This window comes from Suncus etruscus, chromosome 17, assembly GCF_024139225.1.
Source record: "Suncus etruscus isolate mSunEtr1 chromosome 17, mSunEtr1.pri.cur, whole genome shotgun sequence".
Taxonomy (NCBI): domain Eukaryota; kingdom Metazoa; phylum Chordata; class Mammalia; order Eulipotyphla; family Soricidae; genus Suncus; species Suncus etruscus.
In genome coordinates this window covers 16,422,622-16,445,740 of record NC_064864.1, presented here as the reverse complement: position 1 = coordinate 16,445,740, position 23,119 = coordinate 16,422,622, and the positions used below count along the sequence as shown (strand labels likewise).

Here is a 23,119-nt window from a genome sequence, read left to right as displayed (position 1 = left end):
TAGCAAGGGTTTAAATAAAGCAATTAAAAAAAAACCAAAATAAGTATTTTGGGGATAAGGTGACAAAGAAACCTTCATTTATTGTGTTTGGATGTAATATATACAATAAATATACACATATGAGGGCTCCCCCACAACATGAATATTGTGTATACATATGATCTCACTAATTCTACTCCTTGGAATCTATCTCAATAATACAACAGTCATTAATTTGCAAAAATATGCAAATCTATATTCATTACATTATTTACAATAGCCGAAATGGTAAACAACCTAAGTGTTCAGCAAGAGATGAGTGGGGAAGACAATGTGGCATATATGTATACAATGAAATGCTTCTCAACTTTAAGAAAATATGAAATTCTGCATTTCACTATAGCTTAAGTGGAGCTATAAGATTCATGTTTAGTAAAGAAAATCTAATAAAATATTTGATTCATATATTTTACTCAAATATTTTATTCATATAGAATATAAAGAAACAACATAATGGAATGTCCAATAAGCACAAGCCCTAAGATACTGCCAATTGAAATGAGTTTACCAAGGTGCAGTATATGTGGATTATATAATATATGGTGGTGGAAGAATATGGAAAATTCCATGGTGGGGATTCTGCAATAATATTGTGTGCCTAAAACATAAATACCAAATAGAATTAAAAACCATGCGAACCCAATAAAATAAAGTAAAATTCATACATAAGCTTTTCTTTCTTCTCCATTTTCTACTATTCATTTATGTGTTTGCTTTTGTTCCAATGTCATATTATTTAGATTACCATAGTCTCATGGTATAATTTGAAATCAAGACATATGATATCTCATATTTTTCATCTTTTCCATTGAGGTCACTTTTAGCTTTTGTGTGGTTGTTGCCCTTTGTGTTTTAATTCAAATTTTTGTACATGTTTTACCATAACAAATAATAATACTAGTTCTGTTTATTTTATAATTTTTGGATTACTTTAAAGTATTTTCCTTGCTTTATTACTCTATGACTTTTAATATAATATTGAATAAAACACTTGTTTTATTCTTAATCTTAGATAACATGCTTTTTCACAATTAAGGATGATATTGTCTGTAGGTTTGTCACACATATACACATATTTATTGTTATCTGATAGTATATACTTTCTAATCTAAATTATTGAGTTGGAATTTTTAAAAATAACAAATTGGCATTGGATCTTGTTAAATCCAGCAATTGTTTTGAACAAGAAAAATTCCCAGGAAGCATTTCAATGTGGAAATAACCAGGACCATATCTATAATTAGGGAAGGGATAAAATGGAAACTATTAATGAAATCAAGTCTGGTTAACAATGTTGAGTTTCTTTGCTTGATATGAATTAAATGTAGCTTCAAGTCTTGGGCAGGTTCCATTATTTTGGCTAACATATATAAAGGGCAAAATTAAAACTTATTATTTCTAGTAATAATCTACATAATTGTAGATTTATCAAGACTTTCAAGGCATCAAACTAGCTCTAAGTAGTAGCTGAGTAGCAGAAATAACTAGAGAAGTTTAGATTGGTATAAAACTCAAAAGTATGGTAAATAAACGTTCTATTAGTGAATATTCCAACTAAATCCAGATTTGTGTCACTTTTATAATCAAGTTCATAAACAAGCAGTGTCATCCAAAAGTATGTAAATACCACACTTCTTTTTTGTTTGTTTGTTTTTGTGCCACACTATTGGCGCTCAGGGGCTACTCCTGGATCTGCACTCAGAAATAGCTCCTAGCAGGCTCAGGGACCACATGGAATGCTATCTTTCAAACCTAGGTCAGCTATGTGCAAGGCAAACACCTTACCCACTGTGCTATCGCTCCAGCCCCAATCGCTCCAGCCCCAATAGAACTGTTCTGACATCTGTTATTATTTATGAAGGCAAACCCTGGGGATTTGGAAATCTGCATGACCTACAAGGAGTGAAGAATCCATCAGATATTAAGAAACATAAAAGCCAAGGGCTTAATGTGCTTTCTAAGTAGAGTTTAAGAGAGGCACTCAAGTACCTACATATTTATTACTATAGAAATTATTTGACATTCAACAGTTAGATGTAACATAGTGCTCTAATCTAATTCCTTTTTGAAGTCCTGGCAAGACAAGGAAAGTTCGATTTCTGATGTTCATTTCTTTTTGTGTTTCATACAAATAAAAATAAATGATTAACAAAGACATTATTTGCCATGATAATAATTGCTAGTAAGTTGCTAGTAACTTGCCTGGCTTCAAACTTAGCACTTATATATTTACCAAATTTACTGGATTTACTGTCAGATTGATTGCTTTTCCATTAACCAGTAGTCAGTGACATGGTAGCCATAAAGGTACAATGGTTAAGAAAGATGCAAAACAATATTTCATTTCCTTTTGCACTCAATCCCCCAACACACATCTACTCGGAGTTGTTTGTAGTTTCTATAGTTTAATAATCTGTATCATCTCTCAAAGAAGGGTCATTTATAAAAGAGCTAAAAATGTTATTTGAAGAGCATTTTTGCATTGTAGAAATAGATATTCTATTTCTGCTATGACTTAGTAGGAAATAAATTATTTTGTAGTTGTAAAAGCTCTAGGGTATTTGGGGAGTTGCAACTTTACAGATTTTTCCTTATAAAGATATATATGTGTGTATGTATATATTTCAAGCATTCTGAAAATTCTTAGCATCAAGGTAAGATACAGATTTCTCTTTTTAAGAGTTTTTTGTGGGCCCGGAGAGATAGCACAGCGGCGTTTGCCTTGCAAGCAGCCGATCCAGGACCAAACGTGGTTGGTTCGAATCCCGGTGTCTCATATGGTCCCCCGTGCCTGCCAGGAGCTATTTCTGAGCAGACAGCCAGGAGTAACCCCTGAGCACCAGTGGGTGTGGCCCAAAAACAAAAACAAGAGTTTTTTTGTTTATATCTGATATTGCTAAAGTTTTATATTGCTAGAAGAAAATTTGGCTTAAAACCCCAAATTTTATCTTTTTTATTTTGTGTGTGTAGATATATATTATATATATAATATATATATTATATATATATAATCCTTCACCAGTGCAACATTTCCATGACTAATATTCCATGTCCTTCTTCCCTACCCCACACCGGCCTGTACTCTAGACAGGCTTTCTACTTCGCTCATTCAGTCAGATTTTGTTATGATAATTCTCAGTGTAATTATTTCTGTGACTGCACTAAACGATTCCTGTGGTGAGCTTCACATCGGGAGCTGGACCCTCCAGTTCTCCTCTATTTTGTCTCTGAGAACCACTACACAAATATTTTTCATTTTTCTTAAAACCCATAGATGAGGGAGACCATTCTGTGTTTATCTCTCTCCCTCTGACTTATTTCACTCAGCATAATAGATTCCATATACATCCATGTATAGGAAAATTTCATGACTTCATCTCTTCTGATGGCTGCATAATATTCCATTGTGTATATGTACCACAGTTTCTTTAACCATTCATCTATTGAGGAGCATCTGGGCTGTTTCCAGAGTCTGGCTATTGTAAATAACGCTGCTATAAATATAGGTGCGAGAAAGGGATTTTTGTATTGTATTTTTGTGTTCCAAGGCACTGACAGAACTTTACAAGAAAAAAACATCTAACCCCATCAAAAACTGGGGATAAGAAATGAACAGACACTTTGAGAAAAAAAGAAATACAAATGGCTAAAAGGCACATGAAAAAATGCTCCACATCATTAATCATCAGGGAGATGCAAATCAAAACAACTATGAGGTACATCTCACGCCACAGAGATTGGCACACATCAGAAAGAATGAGAACAAGCAGTGCTGGCAGGGATGTGAAGAGAAAGGAACTCTTATTCACTGCTGGTGGAAATGCTGTCTGGTCCAACCTTTGTGGAAAGCCATATGGAGATTTCTCCAAAAGCTGGAAATTGAGCTCCCATACGACCCAGCTATACCAATCCTAGGGATATAGCTTAGGAATCAAATTTTATCTTTTATCACAAATTATTTTTCTATGATAGAAGAAAAGAAACTAATAAAACTCTGGAGACAAGGCCAGCCATTTCTTAAAGTTGTAGATGATTCTTTAGGCAAATAAGTTCTGGGGAGAATCATCTTCTGTAATTCAAAGCTCAGCTGATACCCTTAGGCTACAGTGAGAAAGAAATGTATTTTCAACCCCAACTTCTTTTCTGATTGCAGTTTGTTGCTCTGCATGGCAGCAAAAAACTATTTTAGGTTAATTGGGGTTAAAATAACATATAGTCAAATATTTGCCAGAAATAATCAGGTTCCTCTGAGGAATCCGAACTTTAAATGGAATTTTAAAGGCATCATTTTCCTGACTTTTTTTTCCACACAAATATTTCTTGATAAGCATGAATACATCTTTTCCATTGGGGGAACAAAAAGGAATTAGCATTAGCTCTTATGTTCCCTCCCACGATCGCAAATGTCAGCTAGCTTTTCACCCTCTGAAGTTCATGTTCATTGCAGAGGGCTAAAGAGAGGAAACCATGCATTATTATGAGCCCTGAGAGTTGTAAGGCCAGTATCAAAACGTGCTCTGGAATGGCTGGACATACTTCAGGCCCCAAAGGAAAATATGAGGAATATATGTATGGCAAGGGGTGGGAGTGGGGGGGGCAGCAGAGGGAGAGAGAGAAGACAAGCAGAGAGAGAAAAAATATAGTGAGAAAGAAACAGATAAGGCAATGGTTTGTTTTTATTATAATCAAATAAGGTCTATGTCTCTTAGTGTGTAGAATGGGAAAGCTGAAATCTAGTGACAATGAAAGGTAACAGTCATTTAGTACTTTCTTATTCTAGCACTTTCCTTTCCCCCCATTTACTACTTTAGTTAGTTAAGAATAAGAAGCATTATTGTTCTGTTCATTTCCTCTTCCTTTTTTTTTTGATGGAGGTTTATTTTATTAAATTTTTTTCTTTTTAAGTTTTATGTTTTATTTATCCTGCCTCCACCGCCTGGAGTGTTTCAGAGAGTCTGGGGGGGTTTAGATGGAAATTCAGAGGTCAGAGGTGGTGGTGGGAGCCTGGGTTCAAAGAAGAAATTAAATGGAATAGATATAAAGCAAACAGCACTTCTCTGAACCTTTGTATCTGCCGTTCCCCCCCTACCCCATGTGAGCCAGCAGGCACTGCTATGGTCACTCTTCTGGACACTCCCGCCAAACAGTCCAAGTTTTTCTTTTTATACTGACATAACAAGGGGGCGTGTCCATGGGGCTTGCCCAGGTTCAACAGTCATTACAGTGTGGGGTATCCAAGGGGCATGTCTAAGTCCAACTGCAAAAATGGGGGATCCAAGGGGTGTATCCAAGTCCAACTGTTATAGTCTCATTTGTTTATTTTTACTTCCACTTGGTTGGTCCGTGGTGCTTCATCTTTGAAGCTACCTTGAAGGAGTGTTTTGCCTACGTTTCCCTCTAGAACTTATGGTTTCAGGTCTAATATCGAGAAGTGATATCATTAAATTCATTTTGATTTGACTTTTGTGCCTGGTGTTAAAGAGAGGTCTGAGTTCACTATTTTTTAATGTAGTTGAACAGTTTTCTCAACGACACTTGTTGAAAAGACTTTCCTTGCACCACTTTGTATTTCTTGTCCCTTTATCAAAGATTAATTGACCCTGTACCTCAAGGTAAGTCTCAGAATATTCAAGTCTATTTTCCATTGATTGTGGATCTTTTTTTATTCCAATACCATGCTATTTAATGTTTAATGTTTACTGCTTTCGATAGAGTACAATTTAAAGCTTGGGAAAATGATGCCTCATTCCTTCCTTTCCCCAGGCTTTCGGTATTTGTGAATTTTTATTCCATATAAATCTCAGGCATGTTTAATATAGTTCTTTGAAAAATGTCATGGGTATTCAATGGGGAAACAATTAAAAGCCTTTCCTCTAAGGTCTGACACAAGACAAGGTTGCCCACTCTCATCACCTCTATTCAATATAGAGAGGAAGTACTTGCCATAATAATTAGCAAGAAAATGATATCAAAGTGTATCTAGATAGGAATGATAATGAACTCAAGTTTTTATTGTTTGCAGATGACATACTATATTTAGAAAATCCTAAAGACTTTACAAAAAAAAACCTCTAGAAACAATAGATTTGTATAGTAAAGTGGAAGGCTACAAAATACACAAAAATCTATGGCTTTTCAACATACAAATGGAAGAGAAGAAAGATATTTAAAAATTCATAATCTCAGAAAAATATTAGTACCTTGGAGGTCCACTTAACCAAAGAGATAAAAGAAAACTATAAACACTTCTTCAAAAAATGAAAGAGGACACAAAAAATGAAAATACATAAACTACTCATGGATTGCAAGGATTAACATTAAAATGGCAATACATCCCAAAGCATTGTACAGATTTAATAAAATTCCTATAAGGATACCTATGATATTGATAGAATTTTTAGGCTGTGTGGAGTTAACTTTCTGAATATTTTGTATCCTAGATATCAATCCTTTATCTGATGTGTTGAGTGCAAAAAAATTCTCCCATTAAGTTAGCTATCTTCTAATTTTAGCTGGTGTTTCTTGCCATACAAAAACCTTTTAGTTTGATGTTGTCTTTTTTATTCAGATTTGATGTTATAGCTCCTTCCATTGGCATTCTATCATCAAAGACTTCTTTGAGGTCTAAGCCTTGTAGTTTTCTGTCAATATTTTTCCTCATTTAATTTAATGGATTCAGGTCTAATCTCCAGGTCTTTAATCCACTTTGAATTGACTTTTGTGTAATATGTGAGATGCAGACCAAACTTTAATTTTTTACAAGTGGATGTCCAGTTGTTTCAATACCACTTATTGAAGAGACTGCCTTTATTCCACTTCAAGTTCTTGGCTCCTTTTTAAAGATTAATTGACTGTATATATGGGCTTTGTCACTGAATAGTCTATTCTGACCCATTGATCTGAAAGTCTGTATTTGTTCCAATACCATGCTGTTTTCATCATTATGGCTTTGAAGTAGAGTTTTAATTTAGGTAATAGGATTTCTCCCAGTTTCTTCTTTTTCAATATGGATTTGACTATCCTAGGTTTTGTTTGGGAGGGAGGGGGTCACAACTGGTCATGCTTAGGGGTTAGAGCTCTGTGCTCTGAAATCACTCCTGGAAGGCACTGGGGACCATATGGGATGCTGGTATTCAAACCACTGTCCATCCTGGATGATCAGCTGCTTGCAAGACAAATGCCCTAACCCTGTGCTATTTTTTCAGCCCTGTCCTAGTTTTTTTTAATGGTTCCACACAAACTATAACCTGTTGGTCTTCTCATCTATTGATCTTCTCTGAGGAGGACCAACAGATGGCCAACAGGTATATAAAAATTTTCTCATCATCACTTATCATTAGGGAAGTCCAAATCAAGACAACAATGAGATGTCATCTTACACCACTGAAGATGGCACATATCAAAAATTTTATAAAAAATCTCTATTGATGGGGATATGGAGCAAAAAATACTTTCATCCATTGCTGGTGGGAATGTCCAACCCTATGAAAAACAGTATGCAGGGTTCTCAGACTCAAAATTGAGCTGCCATATGATCTAGCAATCCCTTTTGTTTTGGGTATCTATCACCAAAACAGATAAACATTCATCCAAAAAGATATATGCACACCTGTATTCATTGCAGTATTCATTATAATAGTTAAGACTTGGAAACAACCTAGATGTCCAAAAACAAATGAATAAATTGTGAATATCTGGTGCATGTACACAATAGAATACTACATAGTTGTAAGGAATGATGAAATAATGCAATTTACTGCAACATACATCAAACTGGAAAATATTATGTTAAATGAAGTAAGCCAGAGAAGAAGGATAAATACACAATGATATCACATATGTGATACTTAGAATAACTTCATGAAGAAATGCAGTGGTCTAAATGGGAGTCATCTCAAATACCCTGTGACCTAGAGTATAGTATAAAGAAAGAAACTATGTGGAGGAAAAATACAAATATGAAAGGATCAGAGTCAGGGCCAAAGGTTTCTGATCCATTGATGGGTATAAAAAAAAGGACAACTGAATATCCAAGCAGAAGTCAACAACAATGGAATCAAGAGACTTAAACTCTAATGATCTAAACCATAAGTGGGTTTATTATACTGCTAGACTGGGGGCCAAAGGGTAGTGGTATAGGACATACTCTGGGAACATGCTGGAGAGAGATTGACACTATTAGTGGGGTGATGCCGATTCATTTTATGTCTAAAACCCAAATATGAAGGACTTTGTAAATAACAATGGCTTCAATAAAATAAAATAAAAAAGGACAGAACTAGACATGCAAACTAGAGTCAACAGCAATAAAATTATAAGACCCAAACTTTAACAATCGAAACTTAAAATGGGCCTGTTATCCTGGCAGCCATGGTGAAGGGGTGGTGGCATAAGATGCCCTCTGGCAATATTGGTGGGTGGAGGTTGACACCAGTGGTGGAATTGACTTTGACATATTGTATGTCTGAAACCCAACTATAAAGAACTTTGTAAATCACAATGGTTTCAATAAAAATAAGTGATATGAACATTGGACAGGTAAAATTTTCACAGGATAAAAGGATATTGTTTTTGATGTGGCATTAAGTATGACACTCACTTATGATACATATGATATCCTTTAAAAGTGTTCAGTAATAAATCAATGTTTTATCTATTTTGGTTAAACACAATTAGCAGTCAGTGATCAAAAGTGACTGCTATTGATTTATTTGCTGATGATTCCACTTGTATTTTTTAAATTTTGGAATGGTAAGAGTAATTAGAAAAATTGCAGCAAGTAATATGAAATAAATTTATTATATGCCAACCAATGGACCAATCTGGGGCTGGTTGGGAAAGTGAAGACATTTGTGGAGGGAGAGAAGCTCTGGGAGTTGAGATTGGTGTTGGAGCATTTATTTCATGAAAGACCTGTATCATGAACAACTTTGTAAATCATAGGATGCTAATAAAATTTAAAAAAATTGAAAATATAAATCTGAGGGATGATGAAGTTGAAAAAGGAGTATTTCTGGTAGAATCAAATTCATACATTTTTATAATGACTATATTGACAACCAGATCCTAGTTTATATGATACTTCTCTCAAATATGAATCTTCTCTGCACCTCATGGGCAGATTGCCATTGTTATCATCTTAAGATATTTCTTAAATAGTTTCCATATATGTCATACCCATTAGCTCCTCTTGCAGTACCTGACACATAGGAGTTACTAGAAAAATGATATATGAATGAATTAATAAAAGAATAAAGATGGCATCTGAAATGCATAGAGTTCTCAAGAACATCCTCTTAATCAGTTCTGGATTCAAAACTTTAATTGCTGACTGACAGTGGGCTCTGGAAACAGAAGTAACCCACATCAGAGCATTATTGTGATAAATAAATATTTGAAACTTCCCACTGCAATATCCAGCACAGAGCAGAAGAGTCATTCATCTGCAATTCTTGTATATTTTAAGGTGTTTTTCAGTCACTTCATTGTACTAAAATGACTATGTAGGCAGAGTTTATGTCAGTTGGAAAATAGATCTTTGCTGAGTCTTTTAAAATAAGGTGACAGTCTTCTTTTTTTTTTCAGAAAGAAGTATTAGCTTATTTTATTTCACTTGACCCAGCACAAAATTGGGAACAAGCAATGCGACTATATATAACAAAGGATTATATTTACCAACAACTTAGAAGGGTAATGGCAAGAGATTATAATAAAGCTGCTACTATAGTAATAAACTTTGAACAACTTGTGTTCTTGATATATTCCTAAATTCCAATCTCCTAAGATTGAAAAATGGGACCCCATGGCCCATCATTTGGGGAATAAAGTATACTGTATTTCTTCTTTTGAAGAGGTTTCAAAGCATTTGGGAAGGTTAAGGACTCTATTCAATCTTACAGTAAAGAAATATAATATTTTTCTGATTCTGGTTTTGATCCAAATTTTGACTATGAACTTATTTTATCAATAACATTTATACAATAAATGTTCCTGGGGAATGCTTATTTAGACATTGTATCTAGAAATGCTTTATCTGTCGCAGTGTATTAGATTCTATTTGAGAAAAGAAGAGGTGGGAGTCAATCTCAATGGCTTATCATTAATCCTAAATATAGTGACAAGATGATCAGCAGAAATTACATCGCTATTCCTTTCCACTACTTCTTTTCCTTTTCCATTACCCAAAAGATTTTCTTAAAGTCATTATTTTCTTACTATATATCTAGTATTAAAATCATGTTCCACTTAACCAGTGTTTTTTTCAGTTGGAGACAATTTTCCCTTGTCCTCTTATATCTTTGGCCTTGAATGAAGACACTTTGGGACACTATATTTTGGAGAACCATATGTTTGAGGCATCTAAAAAAAATAGAAATCTGGGATATATTTAACTAGCCTTAAAAGGGAGAGTACAGACTCCTATAACCAGAACACCTGCACAAAATGTCAATCATTCTGAAATTCAAATATCATAAATTAGAGATATTGTTATGGTCAGGTGTTTAATAATACAGAAAATGTTGATTTAGCATCTACTATGAAAAATAAAAACAGGGGCTAGGGAGGCAAAACCTGATAGAATTTATATATAAAGAAATTCAGGATTAATTGCATAGATACATTATAATATTTATAACGGTTGGGAAACAGATCCATTTTTGAACACAAAGATATGAAAATAAGTAGTTTATGTAGAATAACAAAAATGATATAAATAATAGCTATCCACTTTAGAGTTATGAGAAAATCATCTCAAATTATATTTGTTTTTACTCTACTTTTGAGAAAAATAATGCTCGTTCTACCTGGTCTTATATTGCTGAATTCTTTTTCAATCATCTCTTCAGAGGTGGACAGCATTAGGTTTCTCACATAGAGTATTTTCACTGAAGACATTGTGTCTTCATCGACTTCTATTTCTGGTTCTGCCCAGTCTACAGCAATTTGATGGCCCCATAACTGAATTCTTCCTGTTGAAAGAATAAAAAGATATGGTTAATAGTAGAGAAATCAGCACCTCTGTTCAGATTGATAGCTTTACATATCTTTGAAGATTTAACAAGCAGACAAAAATTAAAAAAGGTTATTATTAATTTTAAGGAGCATGCATTAAGAACTTTTTAATATAGGCCATTCTGTATATCAAGTGGTTTGTTTTAATGATTGCTTCTTAAGAGAACTAGATTGTGGCTGAAAGGATATGAATGAGGCAGCAGTGGATATGTTTAGGGGAAAGATAGTTATTGAAGTTGAGTTGACAAAGGGGAGAAAGGAAATAGCTTTAGAATTTAGATATAATCTGAAGCTTTATGGGAGACGCTGGAAAGTATCTTTGATGTTGCTGGAATCTCTGGGGTGTGGCACCAACTCTGAACTGTACAAAAATTGGAAAATGATGCGTGAGCTAGAGTGAGTAGGACTGAGACATTCCTGGTTTCTTCTCTTTCTCTTAAACATGATCAATGATTGATAAATTGTGCGTTCTAGTTGTCCTAGCAGTAGATGGACAATTTGGGAATCAATTATTTTTCTCATTACAAATTGAGAAGTAAAGAGTAATGGAAGAAACTAAGATGAGGAATTAAACTGCTTTAAGGAGTTGTTATCTTTGACTAGGTAGCCTTTGCATTATTATGGTACAGTTTATTGTTTCTTGCACTAACACTATGTTTTCCAGATGTCTCAGTGGGGAGGCGAGTGACATTCCTCTTTATACAGAAGAGGAAATGAATTTAGGATTACTTAGTAGATTTGTTAGACTTTCTGCCTCTCTGACCCTTTTGTGCTTTTAGTTTATGACCTTTGCAGGAGGCAAAGTTGGGGTGATCCTTGAGTGCAAAGTCAGTAGTAAGCCTTGAACATTGAGGGGTGTGACCCAAACAACTATAACAAAACAAAACAAAAAAGATTCCTCTAGGGCAGGGCCACAAAATGTTGTATGGAGTGCCGCAAGTTTGAGACCCCTGCGCGGCGGGGGCATGCTTATACATTGCAGAGAAATGTTGGAGTGATTAGAAGAAAGTGAAGGTCAACTCAATTTCTAAATCCTGCTTAATTTTTATCACTAGTTTCAGAATAAACTATCTTCCAGAAGCAATAAAAAACCCCGAGAAAACAAAACCACAAAATTTCAGTATTGGTAAAGAATTCATTGTTTAATTATAATACCTGGGAAGGAATTATTTTTAAAGTGTATCTTGGAAAGGAAGTCGGCGAAAGCTACTGCGACATAGACATTCTCCAGCCCCCCCAAATCATGCATCCTAATACATTAGCTGATCCTGAAAAGGTTGGGTTTTGCCGCCCCAGCAGGCTACCTTGTTTAGCATCAGAGAATAATTTCCTCCTCTCCTCTCCTTTTCTCTTTCTCCTTTCATTCATTTTGCTTTATTTCCATTCTTTGTTATGTATTAGGCCAGTGGTCCTCAAACTATGGCCCGCAGGACACATATTGTATTTGTATCTGTTTTGTTTCTTCATTGCAAAATAAGATATATGCAGTGTGCATAAGAATTCGTTCATAAGTTTTGTTTTTACTATAGTCAGACCCTCCAATGGTCTGAGGGACAGTGAACTGGCCCCCTGTTTAAAAAGTTTGAGGACCCCTGTATTAGGCCAACTTTGTTGTTTTCCTTATCCTTTGATCCCCAGTTTCCAGTAATTCTGGATTCTGTAGTTCGGCATTTTCAGTCTTGGCTCCATATCTCTTTGTATCTTTTCTTTTCTTTTCTGCTTTCTTTCTTTCTTTCTTTCTTTCTTTCTTTCTTTCTTTCTTTCTTTCTTTCTTTCTTTCTTTCTTTCTTTCTTTCTTTCTTTCTTTCTTTCTTTCTTTCTTTCTTTCTTTCTTTCTTTCTTTCTTTCTTTCTTTCTTTCTTCTTTCTTTCTTTCTTTCTTTCTTTCTTTCTTTCTTTCTTCTTTCTTTCTTTCTTTCTTTCTTTCTTTTCTTTCTTCTTTTTCTCTTTCTTTCTTTCTTTCTTTCTTTCTTTCTTTCTTTCTTTCTTTCTTTCTCTTTCTTTCTTTCTTTCTTTCTTTCTTCTTTCTTTCTTTCTTTCTTTCTTTCCTTCTCTTCTTCCTCTTTTCTTTCTTTCTCTTCCTTCATTCCTTTCCTTCCCCTCCTTCCTCCTTCATTCCTTTCCTTCCCCTCCTTCCTCCTTCCTTCCTTCCTTCCTTCCTTCCTTCCTTCCTTCCTTCCTTCCTTCCTTCCTTCCTTCCTTCCTTCCTTCCTTCCTTCCTTCATTCCTTCCTTCCTTCCCTGCCCTTCCTTCCTTCCTTTCCTGCCCTTCCTTCCTTCCTTTCCTGCCCTTCCTTCCTTCCTGCCCTGCCCTTCCTTCCTTCCTTCCTTCCTTCCTTCCTTCCTTCCTTCCTTCCTTCCTTCCTTCCTTCCTTCCTTCCTTCCTTCCTTCCTTCCTTCCTTCCTTCCTTTTCTTTTTCATTTTTTTCTTTTTATTTTACTTAAGCATCATGTTACAAACATGTTTGTAGTTGGGTTAAACATAAAACTCAAGTTTTATCAATGGCAAAATTCATCCAGTTTCTACCTCCTTACAAAATTAAACTGTTACATTTTAAACATTTTGGTGGCTGGTGATATTGATCTTGATATTTTAAGTCTATCTACAGTTGTGAGTATTAATGCTCAACAATACTATAACTAAAGAGCTTTTGGCGTTTGCCTGCTTACCAACTTATTACCATCTCTTGGTCCTTTCTTTCTAACTCTTACATAAGTAACTCTAAATTCTAAAATTAACTTCAGTTAATCTTCACCAAAGACCAAACTGAGAATCACTCTACTGGAATATTTCTTTTGTTCTCAGACTAGCACCATGGAAAATATCCATAAACCTGAAGATCAGCAAAGGCTGTAAAGGGCAGAAGTGTGAAATATAGAAAACAGTTGTTTCTACAAACATCTCTGTAAGAGTCAGTGTTGAAGAATGACTTTAGAAAGGTTTGAAGTTAGAAAAGTTCATATGTTAAATGAATGATTCTAGATAAGAAACATAACTAGTCTAACCATCAATTATTTTTTGCTTGTAAAACTAGGATAATAATTATTTTTACTCATTCATCAGTGGTGATTTGAAGTGAAAAGATGATGCATCTAATTTTCTTAGTTTATAACTTTCAAACAGTGATTCAATAATGAACTCTCAGTTTTTCCTCTGGTCTACTTCTTTAGTGTCCTTAAAATATGCACTTTTTAAGAGCAGCTGGTGGATAATTTTTCCCCTAAATTTATGTCTTTTAGAACAGTGGTTTTCAGTAAACGAAATAACCAAAATAGACTTAAACGTACTGAGACCGGGATCCTATCCTCAGCCATTATTCAGATAATTGTTGTGATTGTGATTTGGTTTTCAACCATATTTTTAGGAATAACAGAAATACATTATAAATTCTAAGGGCTCTTGAGATGATTTAAGTAAGAAAAGTGTGAGAATCTTTGCTTTAGAGGAAAATACTCTATGTTGTTGATGACAGGAGATATTTTCATACTGAATGATTCCTTCGTCGTTCCGATTGCCCTTCCTTGCAGCTGAATGCCCATTATTATCATTAGTTAAAGATAAGTCAATGGTTGTATACATTATAGCATCCTCTAGAAAACCTAAAAAATAATTTTAAATTACACACTCCAAAGAAGTAAAATTCATTGATTTTAATTTTATACACCTTCCATCAAGTGAAGGAAGAGCAATTTTGTTTGTTTGTTTGTGTTTGACATTATATTCATATGTACTTGTTTATTTCTGACTTTCTTTCTTAGGAATATGTTTAGGGAACCATATGCAATGCTTGCAAGCAAACCCTGGTGGGTCATGTGGAAGGCAAACACCTTAACCACTCTCCTATTTTTCTTGCCCTCACTGTTTTGAAGGTTCAATTCAATTGATCATGTTTAGGTACCTCCTTAGGTGATTCATACTTGCAGCTCATCATAGACATTCATTGATTTAGCTCAGTAGTTCTCAATCTGGTTTTCAGAAGCATTCTGTAATAGCTGCAATTATTTGACTTCACATCAGCCCTATAGAATCAGAACTGAGGCAAGAGGACTCAGAAATCCTGCTTTAACAAGCTCTCCAAGTGATTTCAGGACAGGCTATCCACTGTTAGAACTTTTCCCTCAAGTGTCATTGAAATGTGTTGATGGGCTTCCAGAAGAATTCAATAATTCTTTTTCATAAACACCTCAACAAAAATGCATTTTTGTAGAGACAGCTTCTATTATTAAGAGAGGAGAGAGTAGCTGAGGAGCCAGGTATCTCTTGAGAAATTAATTTTCTGTCTCCATGTCTGAATCAATTAAGAAGGAACGCTTTTATGGTTCTTGTTTTTTATGTTTCTTAAAGATCTCATTCTTTAAATTTAGGCTCAGCAGAGGATTCTAATTACCAAAATCTATTTTGCTGTTTTCTTGTTCTTGTGGAATGCATGGTGAAGTAATAGGAAGGGTGTCCAAAATGACTCACAGATTTGACTTTCGGACCTTGGTAGACATAAAATCATTTGCTCTTGCTGTTTAGTTTATTGTTGTTTCTCATCTTGTTAGTCTGTTGATAAAGCAGTCTGAATAAAGACTAACTGGACACTATTTTGTTCAGCTGAGGCCAACTCAAAGAGTCATCCTGGGTAAGAAAAGCTGTCTTAGATAGTGGTGAAGAGGGACAATGAAAGAGAGCAAAGCAACCTGTTGCAGGATCCTAGGCAAAGAGTAACTCATAGGGAAAAGTTGGGATTTGGAGGTGCATGCATCACAAACTACTTGATAATTTCTGAATCTTGGGTATTTATCCCTGCTTGGTCAGTTAGACTCAAGAAAATACAGAAACTTGATCTGTGGTAAACATGCTTTTGTCTTAAAAGGAAGAATAAACTGATAGGATGTTTATTATATCTTCAGGATTACTAACTAGACCCTAAAAATTGGGATCCTCTAACTCAGAACCGTTTTTCATTATGACACCCCTTTTTCAAATGAACTTTTTAACAGAAGATGGAAGTTATTAAGGTGGATTAGAAACATGGTAGCCAATGTCTTGGATTGGACGATCTAGCTTGCCTGGAGCCTAGAGTTGGTCTTGTGCCAGGAACCTTCAGGGGTCGGGTCTTTTTGTATTTAGGCCAAGGTTATTTCTTTCCATGTCCCTCATATTTTGGTGGGCCTATGCAAACAACAATTGCCACTCTAACACCATTTTTGCTGTGCTCCTTTGACTCTAATCCTTAAAAAGAACCCAGTTAAGATTTGAGGTCAACTTAAGCTAATATGCATGAATATGGAAATGTAAAAAAAAATGCTATGCCTGTAATGTTTAAGGAGTTATGTAAGTTTTATGGCTTTAGATTGCCTTGTGTGCTGTTAAGAAATATTATAGTGTGTTACAATCTTAATGTTCTTTGGATGAAATTTCAAAGTTGGGATATCAGCAAGGGGACTTCTGAGAATTATGTTATGTATTGTCCTTCCACTGTAACTTTACCTTGTCCTCTTTCTTTGCATCCTTGTTCTCATAATTACAAATAAAAAATTAAAAAAAAAAAAAAAGAAACATGGTAGCAAATTTTTCAAGAAAGTAGTGGTTGATTAGGGGTTTGATTATGGTTAATTATGATTAAGGAGAGAGTGAGAGAAAAAGAAAGAGAGAGTTGGTAAGGGCAGGTAAATACAATATTAGGCATAAGGATCCAGAAATGAATTGCAAAGGGCATTGAGAATTTTTTTTTTTAAAAGTAATTTTTTTTTCTTGAAGGGTAGCAAATACTATTGTAAATTATGAAGTCATGGACTAAGAAACTTGGAATGACAGGCTCAGAGACTATCTCCTCTGGAGGAAAGAGTTGGACAATACTGTTAATCTGATGAGTAAATAAAATTATTCAGGTCATCAGGAGATAGATATCTAATTCTCAAGAATTCTGGGAAATATAAATTTTTGTTTTGGGAAATACAAATTTGGTATTATTGTTTGCAATGGAGTAAGCAGAAAATTTGTGACATTAAAGAGGGAGAAGAACTGGTAGAAAAATCTCAATTTAAGTAAAAAAAAGATTATTTAATTAAAATAAAATTTAATATAGTTAATATACCTAGAGCTATATATTTTTTTTCATTCTTCTTAAACATGTCTAAAACTCTTATCAGCCATAGGTAAGCAGATTCATATCACACAAGTCAATTTTCTTTTTTTTTTTTTTGTTTTTGTTTTTGGGCCACACCCGTTTGACGCTCAGGGGTTACTCCTGGCTATGTGCTCAGAAATCGCCCCTGGCTTGGGGGGGACCATATGGGATGCCGGGGATCGAACCGCGGTCCATTCCTTGGTAGCACTTACAAGGCAGACACCTTATCTCTAGCGCCACCTTCCCGGCCCCACAAGTCAATTTTCTAATCACACGCTATTTTGTGTAATTTATTGGCTATTACACTAAAATTGAGAAAAGCCTAATTCAAAATTCAACATAGAATTTATACTTAATATGCATGTTTTTGCATAGTTATAGAGTGGACATTCATTATATCATCCTATCAAAAGTTTGAATATGGGAATATCTGTGTATGTATTTAGATTATAGTGATGGACTGAAAACTGACTTCATGAAAGCGTAATAGTGACAGAACTGCTCATGTTAAATAAGACAATAGTTGAAGAAGAGAGAAAAATTTAAGGCTATATTCAGAGAAACTAAGTATGTTTCATGGGGAATGTAAGTGAAACTTGCACTCGAGTCAAATAATCTGACCTTTTGAGTAGAGAGGCAGTAGTGTCACTTCAAATTATGTATCTCTTTAGTAGATTCAGCAAATTTTAGAGCTATATTTGTGTTTTCATTTTATGATACCATTATGAAAATATTGTAAGAATTTTCCCAAAGTTCAGAAGTCATTTCCTAATTTTGAAAATTTCTACAGGCTTAACTTGCGATTTGTTTATCTTGATTTTTAAGCCTGTACAAAAATAATCTAGACATGATTTTATTATCTTGTTTGGTTTTTAATCTGGTAGTTCTCCCAAATAACATTTATGGAAAAAAATTGCTTCCAAATCATAAAATACATCATTTTTTAAATCCTATGAGCATCTTACTTTGCATCAGTTTTAGCAAACATGTTATGATAAGTGAGATGATATGACTTAAAGAGGAATCTTGATGGAGGTGAGGGTTGTTGCTAAAATGAGATCTGCCCTGTGGCTGAATCACCTAATAAGGTTGTTTTTCTATGGTGAGCTATTTTTTTAGTTTATAAAATTAGATTAAAATGATTAGATTCTAGGGAGGCATAATAACACCTAATTGCCATTGGGATAATAGAAAATTTACAGACATTCCTATATTTATGCGGAGCAATATAACTAACTTAAAAAGTCTGATTCGAAAATATTTTATAAAATAACAATATTTGACTAAGAAAATTATTGTAAGGATTCACAATAATCATCATAGCCCAGGTATCTTGAGTTCCCTCTAAATTTAGAGTGAATACACCGAATAAAAATAAGCTTTCTAGACTCAGAGGGTAACTATTTTTCAGAACTAGTCCGGACCTTCAGAAAATGACTAGCAGCTAATGGATGGATAAGGAGACTATAAAGTTGAAATCATAACAACTGATGCTAAGGAGAAGAGAAAAGAACAAATATTTGATTTTTTGACAAGGAGCCTAGGTAGTTGCAGACAAGGTGGCGCGGGGACTCGCCTTGGTAATGCTGACCTGGGAGAAGTTTCCTCCGTGCCATCGCGGCTGCCCTATGAGTCTCATATTCCACGAAAGCAAAGCCTCGGTTTTTTGTTTTATCTGCAGCGCTTGGGTACACGATGACGTCTACAACTCCTTCAGTGACTTTCTTCATCTCTGACAAAATTTCTTCTCTCTTTTTGGTTTTGGGAATTCCCCCGACAAACAATCGGCAGTTGTCCACACTGGCACACACCCCCAAGAGACGCCCATTTCTGCAAAAAAAGAATAGGGACTTTTATTTGTGAGAATCTTGTCCTATTAAACTTTATTGGGTCAGAGACTGAAAAAAAAAATCCCAGAACCAAATAAGATCTGCAGATAAAGGCATGTACAGTATCTTGGGTAGGTTGTGGCTGTTTATTTTTTTTAGAATTTTGAAGATCTAACCATTTGCCTCTATGTGAAACAAAATTAAATTATTGTGGATGAGAGTGATACAGTCCTGGGGGCTAAAGCACTTGCCTTGTACTCAGCCCACTCTGGTTTTATTTGGTTTCATTCATTCATTTGATTCCCTCAGCACCACCAGGAGTGACCCCTCATTAAAAATTAGGAGTAAGCTCTTAGCATTATCAGATATGAGACCCAAACAAAATAAAACAAAAAATATATTTTTATTTTTGGCATTGTGATCTGCAAAACTGTGAATAATAAAGTTCCAGGCTTACAATGTTCCAACAGCACAGTGAACACTAGTGCCCATGTCTTCCAGAATGTCTCAAGGCACCCGCACAACCCTCTGGGTAAACTCAGATCTGTAGGCAACTCTCAGAATCTAACCTAGTCCACAATAATTTCATTATTTTTAACATAGAACCAATATAGTTAGATCATGTGTTATTTTTATTTAAAAAATTCCTTTGAATTTCAATAAATTATGACAATGTCTTTAGACTAGATATGCGGTTATAGATTATTGTTAATCCTTATCACTCATTCCCTTAGTGTAGTCCCAGATAGGACTTTTGGACCTCAAGGCATTTTTGACTTTCTAATCTCTAATATTCCGTTCTCCCTACTCAAATTGCAAGATTTTGACAAGATTGCTAAAAAGTGTTTCTTAAAATGGTGAATGTTCATATTATACTATTTAATCTACATAAATTAGTCACTAGATGGACCCATATGTATATTTCCATTTTCTGAATGCAAAATGTAAGACTTCTATTCACTTTTTCAAACTTCAAAGATTGTAAGGGATGAAATCTGTCTTCATATTCAAGTTAAGTCCTGTTGCTTCTATTGGACAACTCAGTAAGCAAGTTGCAGTAAGCAAGCGACCAGTGGCAGAATATAGAATAAACTTTTGAGGAGCCTTTTGGCAGAACCTATCAAAAGTTACTTGAGGTATGCATAACTTTTAAGCACATAATGTTCCTTTTGAAAAAGTTATCTAAGGAAATAAAGAAGAGCAGTAATATTTTCTGAAAGGATATTGGTTTCTATGATTTAAAATGGCCTCTAACAGGAAATAGGCAAACTAGACAGTAAAGATTTAATGTAGCTGAACTGAGGTATGCTGACCTTGGAGTTGGTCATTTCCACATTATAAAATATAGTTGGATTATCATCCTTGTCCACTAAGTCATCCCAAAGTGCTCCTGAACTTTTGTAACTGTCTCACAGAGTAGTCATTAGTCATTAGTGCATCTCTCTGAGAATCATGGGACATAGAAAATGGGTACTCGTACCATAAAATTTTCTGCAGTAAATAAAATAGATATGTTGGTTTAACAAAACATTTTACAATATACTTTTGGGTTTTAAAGAAGCTAAGTATTATTGGTGAGAAAGAGATTCAGATGTGAATAGGGACTCTAGAAGTTAAAAAGCAACAGTGATTCTTTCTGGGCAGTGGAGGAAAAGATTTAACTTCAATTATTTTTGTGACTTTTGCTGTTTTTCATGTGTTGTGAATTATGCTGTATGGTTTTGTAACAATACAGTTATTTAAAATTAAAATAGAAATGAGTTTGCCAGCTGGGGGAGAGCTGACGTATATGAGGAGTTGGTGTAGTAGTTGGTGTAGGGTGGAGAGTAACATGGCAAACATGGCATACTTATTGCATAAATATTAAGCATCATTGAAAATCATGTTATCTCAGTTTTTAAAGACTCGGGTTCCTTTTTTTTTTTTTTTTTTTGGTTTTTGGGCCACACCCGGCAATGCTCAGGGGTTACTCCTGGCTGTCTGCTCAGAAATAGCTCCTGGCAGGCACAGGGGACCATATGGGACACCGGGATTCGAACCAACCATCTTTGGTCCTGGATCGGCTGCTTGCAAGGCAAACGAGCTGTGCTATCTCTCCGGGCCCAAGACTCAGGTTCCTTAACGAAAACTTTCCATGAAAGGAAGTAGTTAGGTGAATGGAAATAAGCTCAAATTTCTTGGAACCAGTTGCAAGAAAAGTACAGAAAACAGCTTTGTTAATGGCCGATGCTCCTCAGAGAGCCTAGATTCTCATATGCAGTAGAGAATGTACAGAACCAAGGATCACAAATCATACATGTGATGGTTTTCTTTGTCTTTCAGGCATTGCTGAGAGTTTTTCTTTGCAAGAGAATGGGGTGATGGTAAGGTTGACAGGATGATATGATAGCTCAAGAAATTTGCTTAAAGTCCCTCAATTACAATGTATTTAGAAATTACACACACACACACACACACACACACACACACACACACACACACACACACACACACACACACACACACACACTAACCAGAGGGTTGGATAGGTTTCAAATTACCAGCAGGGGGAGCCTAGAGTCTGTATCTTTTGTGAAAATCCGTGTGGTTTGTCAGGCACCTTTCCCAGAACTAGTTGGAGACAAAGAACCGCCTCTGAAAAGCTCAGGGCACAACTTGAATGTCTCCAGAGCAGACATTTCGACAATGCTCAGTGAATTTTTGATGTGGAGAGAATGGACTGAGAAACATGGGTCTTTTCCGGATGAGAACCTTATCTATCCCCTAAAAATAGAGCAGCTAAAAGCAAATTGAAGTTGATTTTTTTTTTTCTTTAAGAAAGGCTTCCTCTCTGTGAGGACAGACCTTAACCAGATTAGAAAGAGATAAGATTGATTTGAGGTTCTACTATTTATCTGTTCTATACTATTTATCTACTGTTTATCTGTTCTACTATTTAGTTCTTGCCTATATCCTACTACTTCTTAGGTAATTTTGTGCCTTCACTAGGCTTTTGATATCCATTCTGAACATGGCTGAAATTCTGCCCACCAACTTCTCTTCTCAAATGTTTTGTCTAGTTCTTTTGTATTTCTCCTTCTCCTCCTCCTCTTCTACCTTCAATATCACCTTTAGCCATCTATAAAAATAGAAATAATGATATATACCATTCCCATGTAGGTTTTAGTGGATGATCTTACTTTTTACTCAACACCTACAGGGGAATGGTATATATCATTATTTCTATTTTTATAAATGAAAATACTGAAATTCAGAGAGGGCTACTGTTATTTATCAGTGATTGTGATAGATTGCATTCATATTCAGAAAATACATATCTGTTATAAAGGTGTTAACAGGTTTTGTGATAACAATACATTTGGAAATTCAATGCAGCAAAGTCTGATTCTTTATGTATCGAATTCTATATCTATTTCAATTAGAAGTTATTTTTGGTATAATCCTGACTCTTTTTGAAAGGAAGACCCACACCCAGTGGTTTTCCTTTTCAGTGGGCTTGGGGGACCATATGCAGTGCTTGGGATCAAACCTAGGTCAGCCTTTGCAAAGAAAGTGCCTTATTCATTGTCTTATCTCTCCAGCCCAAGCACTTGCTTTAAATAATGTTTACAAAATATCAAGGAATGGAGAAATTTCTAAACCTGAATACTATATAATTTGACATTACAAAGCTTGATTAAAATATAGATTTGTGAGGCCCTTTCCAAAGTACCTGAGTATTTATTATTTTATCTGATGGATTTTCAGAATATCTCTGTGTGATCAGGACCTAGTAATAAAATAGATGAAAAATATTATATAATTTGTTCAGATGAACTTGTGTCAAATCTCAGATCTTATTCTAATGTGTTAAAGATCCTCCATTTACCAGACTGGGCTGGGCTCTTTGGGGCCCAAGGAGGCTTGTGTGAAAGGGCAGGGAAGTCTCCTTTATATTTATTCCAAGTTTCTGTTCCAGAATACAGCCTTGGAACTGTTAAAATGGACCACTAATTACTGAAAAATTTAATTTATCTTTTGGGATTAAGGTAAATGATTCAGGAATTTAGTGATTTATAGAATTATAAGGTTAATAAATTTATCTGGGAATTACACATAAAGAGAAAACTCATTATGTAGTCATC

General features: G+C 34.9%; 1 protein-coding gene across 3 annotated transcripts in view; it reads right to left on the bottom strand.

Moving 5' to 3' along the window:
• The window catches only part of A1CF (APOBEC1 complementation factor), a 98,218-nt gene that overhangs the window by 31,828 nt on the left and 43,271 nt on the right, over nt 1–23,119 (bottom strand). For all 3 annotated transcript variants that reach the window (XM_049764614.1, XM_049764612.1, XM_049764613.1), the window contains exons 5-6: nt 18,758–18,996; nt 10,845–11,009 (exon numbers count right to left, since the gene is read on the bottom strand). In XM_049764614.1, coding sequence (XP_049620571.1) covers nt 10,845–11,009; nt 18,758–18,996 — 404 coding nt within the window. The remainder of the gene's footprint in view (nt 1–10,844; nt 11,010–18,757; nt 18,997–23,119) is intronic.